The 13,986-nt window shown below is 43.1% G+C and overlaps 2 protein-coding genes across 2 annotated transcripts; one reads left to right on the plus strand and one right to left on the minus strand.

Moving 5' to 3' along the window:
* Positions 1-135: 135 nt before the first annotated feature.
* On the minus strand, positions 136-1,952 carry LOC119303927 (fasciclin-like arabinogalactan protein 8). Its single transcript, XM_037581084.1, has one exon. The coding sequence runs from the start codon at positions 1,650-1,652 to the stop codon at positions 384-386; it is 1,269 nt and encodes a 422-aa protein (XP_037436981.1). The 5' UTR covers positions 1,653-1,952; the 3' UTR covers positions 136-383.
* An 8,113-nt stretch (positions 1,953-10,065) lies between these two features.
* LOC119303928 (cyclin-B1-2-like) lies at positions 10,066-13,729 on the plus strand. Its single transcript, XM_037581085.1, has 4 exons — positions 10,066-10,248; positions 10,361-10,461; positions 12,466-12,563; positions 13,518-13,729. Exons 1-4 carry the CDS (start codon positions 10,126-10,128, stop codon positions 13,616-13,618), a joined length of 423 nt encoding a protein of 140 aa, XP_037436982.1. The 5' UTR covers positions 10,066-10,125; the 3' UTR covers positions 13,619-13,729.
* The last annotated feature ends 257 nt before the right edge of the window (positions 13,730-13,986 follow it).

Genomic DNA, 13,986 nt, shown 5'->3' on the forward strand with positions numbered 1-13,986 from the left:
AAAACTCGAGAGGGAGTCACATGCATGATCTGCTCCATCCAATTTACAATTCCATTGCGCAGCGTGTAAAGTCGCCGCCGTATCGTCGGGTGTTGTTTATTCATGGAGCGTGTCTGCGTGAGTGGTGAGCGGAAATGGCAAGGGCTGTGTCGGTGTGGCTGCCCTGTAACGGCTTTGTTCTTCCGACGAAACCAGCACGTAAAAAGATCAACATATAGTAATGTACACAATGTTTCATGAATTACACAGAGAGAATAGCTGCGACTCATGCAATCAACGATCAATGGCTGAAAGAGGATGGCGAGAAGAATGTGATGGGCTGACGAGGAATGTGGCCGGAAGGGGACGTGCCACCGCTCTCTCTGCTTTCACTGGTCTTACTCTCACAGTAGGGACGCGAGCACGGCGGAGCACGCGGCCGCGGCGAGCGCGCCGACCGACAGTGAGGCGGCGGACGACGCCTTGACGTCCTTGTGAACGTGGTCCGCGGCGGCCTCCGACGGGGCGTCGGCCGGTGGCGGGGACGGCGGGGAGCTCAGCGTCGCGTCCGCGGGGGACGGCGCCGGCGCGGGCGTCGGCGAGGGGGCCTCCGCGGGCGCGCCGGCGAAGAGCTCGAGCGGCATCAGGAGGCGGTCCACCGTGAGCACGCACACGGGCGTGTCGTCCAGGACCGTCTCCGCGACGCGGGACTTGCGGAGGCCGGTGTCGAGCGACACGTCGTCGCCGCGGGCCACCACCGACACGTTGTACTTCCCGCCCGCGGTGGACGCCAGCGTGCGGAACGGCCGGGCCGACGCCTTCACCAGCTTCAGCGACGGCCTCGGGTTGTACCCCGGCAGCGCGTGGTAGCGCAGCAGCGCGACGAGGTCGGCGCGGGGCATCTTGTCCACGTCCGGCGCGCCCTTGGCCAGGAACGCGTCGTCCTTGGGCGCGAACAGGGTGAGCCCGGCCTTGTCCGCCATGGCCGCCTGGTAGTCCTTGAGCACGCCCGTGCTGGCGATGAGCGCCGCGAAGCGCTTGCAGCCGGCCTTCTCCAGCAGCCGGGTGAGGCTGGCGACGGACGGCCCGTCGAAGAGGCCGTCGAACTCGATGGGCGCCGACACCTCCAGCACCGCGAAGTCGTACTGCGTCTGCTTGAGCGCCTTGGTGAAGGTGGCGTCGTAGGCGTCGCCGGGGCTGGCGGCGGACGCGAAGCCGAAGCCGCCGCCCTCCAGCTTGGCCATCTTGACGCTGCCCGTGGCGCTGGTGGCCGCGCCGCCCGCGGCCTGGTAGAAGGTGTCGGTGAGCGTGTCGGCGCCGGTGGGCAGGGCTTTCAGCTTCTTGACGTCCCAGTAGTCGAGCAGCGCGTGGAGGCGCAGCGCGTTCTTGATGGCGCCCAGGTCGGCCCCGGCGTCCGACACGAGCGTGGACATGGCGCCGTCGCCGAGGACCAGCACCGTCACCCCGCCCCGCGCGTTGATCTCGTCGCACACCCGCGTCTCCGTCAGGTACCGGTTGTACTGCTTGTACTCCGGGTGGCCGCTGAGGAAGGAGGTGATGTTGTGCGCGATCCCCGCCGACATCCCTCTCGCCGTCGCCGCCGGCGCCATGCTGCAGCAGGCCAGGAGGACCAAGGCCACCACGCGCCGCAGCTGCGCCCCCGCCCCCGCCATGGCCGAGCTCAGTAGTGGCCGACGCACTGATTATGGGTGGCGCTGGAATGGACCGAGCACCTAAGCTGGCCGGGTAGCCGGAGTGAGCTGTGAGCACGCGGAGAGTGTGAGGATAAAATGAGCGATGGTTTGTGGGCAACTAACTAAGTACTAATTATGTATGGTTCATGGGCGGTTGGTGAGGTTTGGGGTCTGCAAATTGCAAGGCGGGCGAGCACATTGACATGTGAGGGCGCGGGAGCGCGAGCGATTGGAGGGCTGGCTGGCTGGCTACCGGTGGTAGCTAGGGACGACGATGGCACTTGGCACGGCGTGTCTCCTCCATTGTTGGCCATTTTTATTTGGTGGGGGTCATTGTGCTCCATTATGCGTCGCCCGGTCTATTCTAAATTCTAATACTACAAACTTGTTGATAAAAAGAGGATTGATAATAAGGTGATGGTATTTGGCAGTTTGGCTCTCGCTCTCTCGTGTCTACGTAAGAAATAAAAGGGTTTGTCTAGGTCTCAGTCGACTGAGACTTCGCAAAGTCTCAGTCAAGCAATGTAGTATGCAAGAAGAAAAGAAAACTGAAAAAAAGATTGTTTGCACAAATCTCAATGCAAGATCAACAGATTGTAGTATCGACTGAGACTTCGCGAAGTCTCAGTCGACTGATTTTTAGCAAAGCCGAAGAAATAATAGTATGGCCGTTAGGGTGGAGACATCGACCGGAAGATTGATCAGTGCTGACAACGTGGCCCATAGGCTAGTTAGTGATGGAATCCGAGGCGAGTCGGCTCTGTTTTCCTCTCTGTTTGCACCGGTGAAAGCACAGGAGAGGTGCGCACGTGCTCAGTCATTAGTTTTCTCGTCGATTCTTACGACTCACTTTATTTACGGTTTCGGCTAAGTCTGCTTCTTTGTCACGTACTCCCTCCGTCCGCGAATAAATGTACATCTAGGTTTTGTTCTAAGTCAAAGTTTTAAAATTTTGACCAACTTTATAGAAAATAATAGTATATGACATAAAGTTGATATATTATCAAAGTACATTTCAAAGACGAATCTAGTGATACTAATTTGATACCATAGATGCTTTTACTTATTCCTAAAAAGGTGGTCAAAGTTTTAAAACTTTGACTTAAGACAAAAGCTAGATGTACACTTATTCACAGACGGAGGGAGTAGATCGGCGAAGCATCAGCAACGTGTCAGGCAGAGTTTGATCCGGTCTCAACGTTCTTATTTAGCACACGACCACGGATAAGGTGGTGATAATATGCGCCGTTAGCATGTCCGCATCCACTGTGGAATCTCGGCCGATTTTGAGCACCCCACACTGACATGGCCAGGACATCTTCTTCTCAACCGTGAGTGGAGAGCAAGGCGATCATACCGCCGCTTGTTTCTGAATATTGAATGGATGAACCGACAAAGATCAGCCGTTCCCGCGGGCAGTTCTATCGCGTTAACCGCTGTCGTCTGATCGTCTAGCTATTTTCAAAAATGCTAGACGTACGGGATTTTTTTTACAAGAATTAACGGACTAACCTTTTCCCCCTCACTAATCTCTCCCCCTGATTTTCAGGGTGGGACCCGCTTCATCTTAACAACCAATCAACGCACGCGACCTCAGCCTAGCCTGTAAAACTCATGTAAAACCCCTGTAAATGTAGCATTGCTGAGCTATTTTCCTGCTTCCCTCGCAACATCTATCATGATGTGCTACGCCCCATTGCAACATCCGCCATGTTGCGTTGTGTTCTTTGATTCTTTCGCAACACCTGATCGTGACGCTAACAGATCCTGTGTTGCGCTCGGTTGCCGGCACACGACTCATGTTGCACCAACATATGTGTGTAGTAGGAGGGTGTTGCGCGCCACACTATCAAAGACCGACCAGATGCTCGTGGAGGCGATCGACATGCACCAACAGTCATTCCAGTGTTTCCAAACGTCTTCCATATTATATTCGATACAAGACTACGTCAAATATATTTTTGCATTCTTAGACTTGTTGGCTTTACCCTCTCCAAGGAAAGAGAGCCCCTTTTTTGTGTGTAAAGAAAGAAAGCCCTTGCTGGAATTCTCACTGGCCAGTAAGTGGGTTTGAAAATAGTTTTCAACCTGCAATTGACGCGCCACGGTAGCACGGAGATGTGTTGTGTACGTCCTGAACCTCCCTGTCTTGTATCCGTCAACCCGACACGCCTTTTTTTTTCCTCCACGATCGGTGTGCTACAAAGTGGCGACCAGTCATGCACAAAGGCAAAGAGTACAAAACAAATCTTAAACTTGTAGACGAAAGCTAAATCAAACCATGAACTCCTAATCCTCGAACTCAGCACAACAAACTCTATGACCCGATCTATTTTGAACCTTGGGAGCGTTTAGCTCTTCTTTTCAGCAATTGAGATCGTTTAGTTGTTATTCGTTGATGTGACAAGACAAACCTTGGGATTGTTGACTGGGTTGTGTGTTCCTCGCTTTGTTTTCATTGCTTGTATTTGTTTCCTTTTTCCTTTTTCTTTATTTCTTCATTGGTTTCTTCGGGTTATTTTCTTCATTATAGTTTGGTTTTTTTTCTTTGGTTATCTGGTTTTCTTTTGTTTCCTTTTCTTTTTTGCACTCGTTTTTCTTTTGTTTCTTTCTCAATTTTCTTCCACAGTTTTCAACACAAGTCTACGTTTTCCGTACACATCAGCTACATTTTGGTGCACATTTAATAGTTGTAAAATACACAATTAACATTTTCTTCAAATATATGGTTGATGCCAATTTTCTTTTTTATACACATTATACATTTTTTGTATACATCAGCACCATTGCACATTTTCATATACATCAGGAACATTTCTTAAAAATTGTGTGTGTTTTATGTCTACTTTTTTACAAACACCTTCTACATTTTTTTGTAGACCAGGAACATTGTTTTATACATATTTAACATTTTCTAAATACATGATTAACATTTTTTGATATTTACTTTTGATGTCTACTTTTTTCATACACGCTGTACATTTTTTGTATACATTAGTAACATTGTTTATACATGTTTAACATTTTAAATGTATGATTAACAATTTTCATTTTATTTTTTGATGTCTATTTTTTCAAACACCTTGTGCATTTCTTGGAATACATCAAGAACACTTTTTATATAGGTTTAATATTTCTTAAATATGTGGTTATTTTTTTCATATTTATGTTATGATATCTAATTTTTTTTCACACACTTTGTACATTTTTCGTATACATTAGAATTTTCTTTTTGTACATGTTTACAATATTTTCAAATATAAACAAAATAAGGATGGACAGGGTGGGTCACGCCCAACCGGCTATCTCCCTCAGCCACAACCAACAATCCCGGGTTCGACCTGCCACCTTGACCATCCCTGTTTGTGAACACTCCCAAGGTTTAAATTAGACTGGGGTGATTTTGGGGATTAGGAGTTCAAAGCACGATTTAGTTTTCGTCTACTAGTTTAAGGTTTGTTTTGGACTTTTTTCCTGCACGGAGCGGCAAAACAACTATGGGTCCTATCATACTGACCTAGCTGCTCCCCAGGCATCGTGCATCGTGCGTGGTCGCCAATGTCCGGAACAGTTGACGCCTTGTGTGTGTCGCGATGCTTCGGCCCCCCAAGTCCTATTTGAAGCATTAGTTGCTAGATCGCACAAAACGCTAGGGATTTGGGTCGACCAATTTAGTATGTTCTGGTTACTCTACTTTTTTGAAATAAACATCACCTTTATTAATTAGTAATGGTTGTTACATCGTCAATAAGAAAAGGTACAATGTCACTTATAGGCTTGTCAAACCAAAATCCCTAGTCACGGAAAAATTCGCTAGGCTAGCAAGTTCGTGAGCCACCTTATTTGCTTCCCTATTACAATGTTCAAACCTAATAAGAGGAAAATCACAAGCTATGAAATAGCAATCATCGGACACTATTGTCGCCGCTCCCGCCGAATGTCCCCCCACTATTCAGTGTGTCAATCATCTTCATATTGTCAGAATTAACAACGAGACGATTGTAACCCGCCTTTTATGCAAGAAATAGACCGAACCTTAAAGCCAACGATTCTGCTGTTACTCTTTAGAAACATTATAGAATGTTATGTGTTGGTTTTTTCTTTATCTACCACTTTTTAAGGTTTTTATTTTTTTTGATTTTTCCCTAAAAAAATCAGAATTTAAAAAATGGTAGTGTTTTTAGAAACAGTTCATGTTTTAAAAATATTCAAGATTTCAAAAATGCTCCTGTTATAATAAGTTTTTTATAAAAATTAGTTCATTCTATAAAAATCACGTTTTAACAAAATGTCTGTGTTTCCAAAAAATCATAATTTCCAGAAATCCTTCAAATTTTAAAAAAATATTCGCATTTCCAAAAAATGATTGAAATTTAAAAAATTGTACATGTTTATAAGTTTTCAAAAAATGATCAAATAAGAAAAAGATTAAAAACCCAATTGCTACAATGACCGTGTCGCCACAATGCTTGTCACAGTAAAAAAGACTATGCACAAATCTATGCGTCTGGCCGACGGCACAAAGAGCGGTCAATAGGAGCTCTCATTCGCCACACCTTGGTGGTGCTAGCGGCAACGGGAGCTCCTCATCAACGCCTTTAGCACGAATAGGAGGTGGTGCATCTGAGTGGGCTGCAACCCAGTATCTCACCCTTTGCTGGCTCCTCCGCTTATTTGCCTCATGTAGCCGCCGCCTCCCTAGCTGTTCGCTTCTTTTCTGCTACTGGATTAATTACTCGATCCTCTCACTTCCGCATCGATCTCCGACCCTGTACGTGCACAATGCATTCCAGCACGTGTGCAAAATCCTTCAAGGTTCATCCGAGCCATTTTGACCGGAGTCCGACCAAGAGCAGATCGAGCAGCACATGATCGAGGGTGGCCAACGAGGCGGCGGTCGCGCTTCGTTCACACCGATTCACATCAGTCTTTTTCTCACAACTGGTTGTCTTTTTCTTAATTTTAAAGAAATCAGGAAAATTTAGAATGTTCAGAAATTATGAAAAACTTTGTAATGCAAAAAAATTGTGAATTAAAAAATGTTCATGAATTTGAAAAAAAAGCATGCATTCAAAAAAGGTTCACAAATTTGAAAAAGAAACAAAGATTAAATACACTTTTTAAGAATATGATGAAAGTTTTCAAAAATATATGTTGAGCACTTATTTGAATACAGACTTAATATTCTTTGAGAATATGATGAACATTTTCATTTTTTGAAAATTTACACAATGACATTTTTTAAATGCATGATGAACAATTTTTAAAATACACATTGAGAATTTTCAAAATAGATGATGAATCATTTTCAAAATCCACGTCAAGACAAAACACAATAAATTATTTTTAACAGAAAAATGAACATTTTGTAAAAGTATTGAATTAACTTTTTTTGAAATACATGAAATACATTTTTTAAACATTATGGACATTTTGACATATATGTACACAAAGTAACTGAAATAACAGAAACAAAAAAAGGGGAAAAACATTTTGTTGCAATGAACAGATTTTGCACAAAACACATTTTTGAAAAATATTTGAACTTCTTGTTACACATGTGAGCATTTTTTTCAATACATGGAATTTTATTTCGAGCGATTTGAGAACACATTTAATAAGAGTTGAACAATATCATAACAGGTTCGAGAGCAATTTGTTCATAATCGTAAAAATTATTCGCATCTTCCACAAAATCTGTGCAATCTCATTGAAAATGTCCGTGCATGTGTATTTGCCTAATATTGTAAATATTTATAAAATAATAACTAAAAGTAAAAAAAAGAAGGAGGAATGGCAGAAGGAAAGGAAAAATAAAGAAAAATAAAGGAGGAATGGCAAAAGGAAAGGAAAAATAAATAAAATAAAATAAAATAAATAAAAATAAAAATAAAAAGAACAGGAAAGGAAATAAAGCCAGAACAATAAAAACCAAGGAAAAAATAAAGGACCCTCATAAGTGCGACACGTGTGGCACGAACACATGACAACTTCGAACGCTTTTTATGTCAATTTTAGTGACGCAAGGATGACAACTTTAGTTGTCAAGCATAACAACTTCTTTTCAGATGACAAGTTTCAGTTTATTTTTGGTTTATTTTTTCTTTTCGGATGGCAATTGTAGCAGTAAAAACCGTCAGGGCTGGAGTGCTTAGTGCCAAACGTGTGACACTTACCATTTGAAAAAACTAGATGAAACTCCGCAAGTTGTTGTGGGAATATGTTGCAATATATTCTAATGTGATTTGGTTGTATGGAACATGAAGATTTGGAATAACATGACATTTTTTTTTGAAAATACAAATGATTTATTGTGTTAAATTATTGTATAGTTATATTTTTTTTGTTAAATATGAATAAAATGAAAAGTTTCATGCATGTTTGCATGTTGAGGTAGCTTTTACTTATGCATGGTTGCATGTTAAGGTGGGTCTTTTTTCATCTTTGTTGAATGATGAGGTGGCATGCTTGCATGTTGAGAGAAATAAGGCCGCGTTCGGCAGTCCACCGCTCCTTCAAATGCAGAATCTACGGAGCAGCTGTTAGCTTGCTTCAGGGATTATAACTCCAGCTCCGTCCGCACTCGGAGCCGAGCGGAGCGGAGGGACACCGAACACACCCTAAGTTAGTGTGGCTAGCTATTTAGATATAGAAGAAGATAAAAGCTGGGCATAAAATCGAGCTATTGCTAAAAACCGGATTTGACAAAAACGTAGCGAAAACCGACAAAAACATGTTTTTTTAGGGCTACAAAAAAAAAACTGTTTATTACGCTAGGGACCGCTCCTGGGAGCTCCTAGAGCGCCGGTTCGGCTTACTGGCGCCTGAAGGCGTTGCTACCGGGCCGGCCCAGCAAAAGTTCATTCGATAGAGCTAGCACGTGGGTAGCGCTAGAGGGAAAAAAATTCCAAAAATGTTGTTCTTGTGAGGGATCGAACTCCCACTGTTACAGAAACATACGAGTATCCCTAACCACCTAATCTAATGCTTCCTATTGACTTATTTCAGCGTAAAGCGTTTAAGGACATTTATATCCGTGTACTTTATTGCTAACTGTAGCGCTTTGATTTTTCAATTATTTGTAAACATTATCAAAAAAGTACATTGGTTTTGAAAAAAAACATAAAAATTTGAAAAAAGTTGAGCAATTTGAGAAAGTTCACAATTTTGAGAAAAAAGTTAACCTGTTTTGAAAAATAGTTCACAAATCTTGAAAAAAAGTTCACGGATTTAAAAAAAGTTCACGGATTTAAAAAAAGTTCATCGATTTTAGAAAAAGTTCACCGATTTGAAAAAAAGTTCATCAATTTGAAATAAGTTCATCGAGATTGCAAACAATCTTCATCGTATCTGAAAAAAGTTCATCAAATTTTTTAAAAAGTTCATCAAAATTGTAAATTAGTTCACCGAATTTGAAAAAAAGTTCATCAAAATTCAAAAAAGTTCATGGATTTCGGAAAGAGTTCATCGATTTTGAAAAGAGTTCATCGATTTTTAAAAAAGTTCATCGATAAAGTTCATCGATTTTGAAAAGAGTTCATCGATTTTGAAAAAGTTCATCGGTTTTGAAAAAGAATTCATCAATTTTGAAAAGAGATCATCGGTTTTGAAAAAAGTTCATCGGTTTGAAAAAAAGATTTCGAAAAGAGTTCATCGATTTTGAAAATATTCATCGATTTGAAAAAGAGTTCATAGATTTTGAAAAAGTTCATCAATATTGAAAAGAGATCATCGGTTTTGAAAAAGATTTCAAAAAGAGTTCATCGATTTGAAAAAGAGTTCATTGATTTGAAAAAAGAGTTCATCAATTTCGAAAAGAGTGCGTCGATTTTGGAAAAAAAAATCATCGGTTTTGAAAAAAGGGTTCATCGATTTTGAAAAATAAGTTCACGTATTTGAAAAGGTTCATGGGATTTTGATAAAAAAAAGAGCTCACACATTTAACAAAGAAAAAGAAAAAGGAAAAAGGGAACAAAACCCTTCCAACAATGGAGAAAAAGAACAAAGCAAAAGGAAAAAAATGAAGAAAAACAGCGAGACGAAAGAAAAGAGTGAAGAAGATGTAAGTGAACACATCTGACGGGATGGCCTGGTGAATGCAGAATAAAAGTGTGTTCGAATCCCGCACCCACGCACTTTTCATTTTTGCGGAATAAAAGCAGAACGTAGATGGGCCGAGCCCAAGTCGCTGCGAGGGGTATGCGCCCGTTAGGGAAAACAACTAAAACGGGCGCAGCGGGCGCCGTTTAGGAAATGCCAGCGCTCCGACCGTTTCGTGCTACTGGCCGGCCTGCTTATCCGGCTCTCACGGGCTCACCAAGCCCAGCCCAGACCAGGTTCTTCTCTCTTCATCTTTTTTGCCTTTTCTTCTCCGCAAAGAAAGAAAAAAACTCAGCAGAACCACAAGAGAAGAGAGAGAGAGAGAGAGAGAGAGAGAGCCTGAGCAGCGACGATGTCGAGCTTGATGACGAAGAAGGAGATCGGGCAGACCCACGACGTGCTCCGCTTCGGCGTCAACGACAGCGTCAGGGCCGACCTCGCGCCGGCGCACCCCGTCCAGGCCACCATCCATAAGGTGAGCCCGTTCGTTCCCGCCCGGGGCCTCGAAACCCTAGCTCTGAATCTGACTGTTTCTTTTTTTTTTTTGCGGGGAGAATCTGACTGTTTCGTGGGTACGCGCCGTGCAGGAGACCAAGTTCTGGGACGAGAAGAAGAGGTTCGGGACCGAGGCCATCTACGGGTCCGCCTTCAACATCCGCAAGGACCTGGACGCCCAAATCCTCTCCAGGTTCGCTCTCTCGCTGCCCCCTCCTTTCCCCTCCTGGAAATAGGTTTTGGCTAACTACTAAGAGTCATTCGTAGCCGATGTGGTCATTCATAATTGTTTGGCCATCCAATTGGGCAGCTGCAATTTGTTGGGGTCGTGAATTTCACCTTACCGTGAGAACCAGATGTGCTAATAATATCTTGTAGTCCATGTGTTAATATCTCGGAAATTCGACATGGGTTGTAGGGTTATATGCTCTCATTATCCAGATCACATATACCAATCAGGACCATCTCCTGGAAATTCGTAACGGGATGTATTCTTCTGGTGGCTAGGCACACTGCAATTGGTACCAATTAGGATTGCATTAGGTGCGGCCCTTCCCATCATCCTTATGAACTCCATGAACAACTATTCCAAGGTCTCAACCTGCTCATAGTACACATCATACATAGTAGTGATAGTCTGCAACACAAATAGCACGAATGGTTCGTACAAGTTAGTTCTACAAGTTGTGTCGAACGTGATTACATCATCAAAGCACCTGTACTGCATCCTATAATTCCTGCTCGTCTACTACATCAGATTCTTTATCCAACTCCCGGGATTAGCATAAACCTTAAACAAGAATTCTGGATCCTTGGCTCCAATCTCATTAAAAACCTCTAGTGTCTTCCTGACATCAGCATCTGCTTCGTCTTTGCCGATCTGCCCACGCAGGTTCCTAAGATTATTCTGTTTTGTTTTTCCAAGGAAAAAGATTAGTCGTTTCAGCAACAAACTATCTTACCTGCAAATTGAATCTACGGGGAAATCCATTGGCTCATCCGCTACCTTCTTCATGTATGTTAGGCCGACACCTTCCCACGTTTGACTGTCGTGTTGAGGTCCTCTCCCGTGCAACATTAAGACAAAGGAGAAGAGCAATGGGAGTAGGTACCGAAAGCCACACACCATGATGCTTGCAAGATTTTTATTCTTTTCCATGGTCCATCTACGAGGCATTACCTGCACCATCAGTAGATGATTTCTGGTTGCGGAGGTGCTACATCCTTCAAACGGGTCTGCCAGAACATAGCTCAGGACGTCAGTATGGGCTACCACTGTAGATGTAAAGAACGGAATAGTTGTTTCAATACGCCAATTTATGTCGCTCGCTCTGGTAGCATTAAATCATATTGGCACGGGATCCACACTGGAGACCATCTGGCCCAGATAATAGGATCATATACTCGTATGAGCCATAATGCCATGTCCATATCTCCGCTGTTGGTAGTGATATGTATGTTTTCTCTCTGTTAGATAGCCCTGACAGCAACTATGTAGTCTTGTTAGTGATATGTGTACTTTCTCTGCTCAATGGCCCTCACTGCAGCTATGTAGTCATGTTAGGTTTTGTTCAAGCTGGATTCAGTTGGCAGCAATTGAGCAGGCGTCGGGATACTTGGTTATCTTTTGAGGTTTTTTATCATATTGTAAAGTTGTTTTGCGCAAAACCGTAAAATAAAATGTAATGCTTTCTTTTGCTGCAAATGTATTCATATTGTCGTGTGTCATTCTGTTTGCAGGAAGCTCGTTTTCTTGTACGGTACAGTTACTTATTAAGTTCTTGTGCTGCATGTTTGGTTGTTGGTTGTGTGTAAATATGCATGCTTGCGTGCTTAAATGATTAATTGCAATATTATGACTGGTACTTGAGGCCTTCTGTTAGTCTTTTCATCCAAGAGTATTTCCATAGAATAGATCAAGCACATGGGTTTGCTACCCTAGGAATAACTGAATCTCTTCTTCTGTTTGAATGCACAAACATGTCTTGAGGTTTTTATCTGTCCACATGTTCCTTCTAGCAATTAGTACATCAATCCAAGGACAAGAGAGGGCAGAGAACATGCGAGTTACATTTTGTTTATACGCTTTTGAACTTCATGTGTACCTGTCCTAAAAAAATATTCTTAAAAATATATAGGCGTTAAGCTTTTTTGTCTCACACTACAAACGTTTGATTGATGACTTGTGTGTTTCCAGGTTCCAAAGGCCCCCAGGTGCATTGCCATCATCTATGCTAGGATATGAGGCAATGACAGGTTCCTTGGATGATTTTGGATTTGAAGATTACCTTAACTGTAAGCATTGCCATCCTTTTGTTCTCCATCAATCTCTTGCTTTGCCGCTTCATAACGCTGCAAGCATTCGTGCAGAACTTGCTAGTAATGAATTGATTAGTTGGAGTTAGGATGGACTGTTATCTTTAAACTTCTCTAAGCTTTGATGAGCACTAGCTTCTTTGCTCACAGTGCAACACACCCGAGCAAAATTTATTGATCTGATGGGGGAGTGCTCCTGGGAAAAAGCGATTTCTTGGGAAATCAAGATTTATGGTTTATCAAAATGGTTCTGTTGCTCATTTTTCATACTTCTGGTTACTTAGACGAGCATAGATTTGTGCTGTAGAATATACTCGAAGAGATCATTATTATGTTATTAAAAACAACAACTGTATTTACAAGGTAGGTAGCTAATGGTTCTCATTCTACTCCCTCCGTTCCCAAATATTTGTCTTTCTAGGCATTTCAAATGGACACAACATACGGATGTATGTAGACTTATTTTAGAGTGTAGATTCACTCATTTTGCTCCGAATGTAGTCACTCGTTGAAATCTCTAGAAAGACAAATATTTGGGAACGGAGGGAGTATTTTAGAGGAATCTATTCAATAGCTGACAACAAAGTGTTGGCAGTAAACGAACCAATCTTGTGTCCCTCAGTTGTAAAATACTAGCTTAGTTACGCATATGGTTTGTATGGCAAAGAGTGCAGCACCCTGTTCATCATTTTTCCTTTGTGCTTACCACTATGAGGTCTGCGCCGGTGGCTTAAGAAAATGGATGGCTTTCAGTGCAACGTTTGTCCACGCAAATTGCAACTATTCCACTCCCGCCAATCCGAATTAATTGACGCGGCCCGTATACAATGTCTGCGTCGATTAAGTCGGATCGGAGGGAGTATATGTCGTTTCCATTGCGAGAAATTTCACCAGTGCTTGTGTTGATATTTTGTTTGCTTGTCCACTTTGCAGTGCCCCAGGACTCTGACAGCCTGCGCATACCGGACATGCACCACGGGATGGAGGTTCGGCTTGGCCTGTCGAAGGGCCCTGTCTGCCCCAGCTTCAGTTGATTCCTTCCACCCATGTATTTTGCTTCCCGTCCAGCATCTACACTGTATCATGGATTGGTGAAACATGAGAAGTAAATAATTGGGTATTGCATCAGTCTGAATTTCATGAAATCTCCCCGGCGTCCGGGTCGCTATTTGAGCGTCACTTACTCCGCTTGCTAGTTTGGTGTTTTAGCAGCAGAAAGAAAGTTCGTTAGCACACCACTAATATCAGTGGCGGTGGATCCTAGTAACACGCGAGTTAAAAAAAGAAGAGAAAAGGAGACGGCACATACACCTGACACGTTTCATTCGTCCAGCTTTACGTACGTACGCCCAGCCGCTGGTTGAGCTACATCTTTCATCGGCTACGTCGCTGCATATTGTAG

Source organism: Triticum dicoccoides, chromosome 5A (genome assembly GCF_002162155.2).
Source record: "Triticum dicoccoides isolate Atlit2015 ecotype Zavitan chromosome 5A, WEW_v2.0, whole genome shotgun sequence".
In the NCBI taxonomy this organism is placed as follows: Eukaryota; Viridiplantae; Streptophyta; class Magnoliopsida; order Poales; family Poaceae; genus Triticum; species Triticum dicoccoides.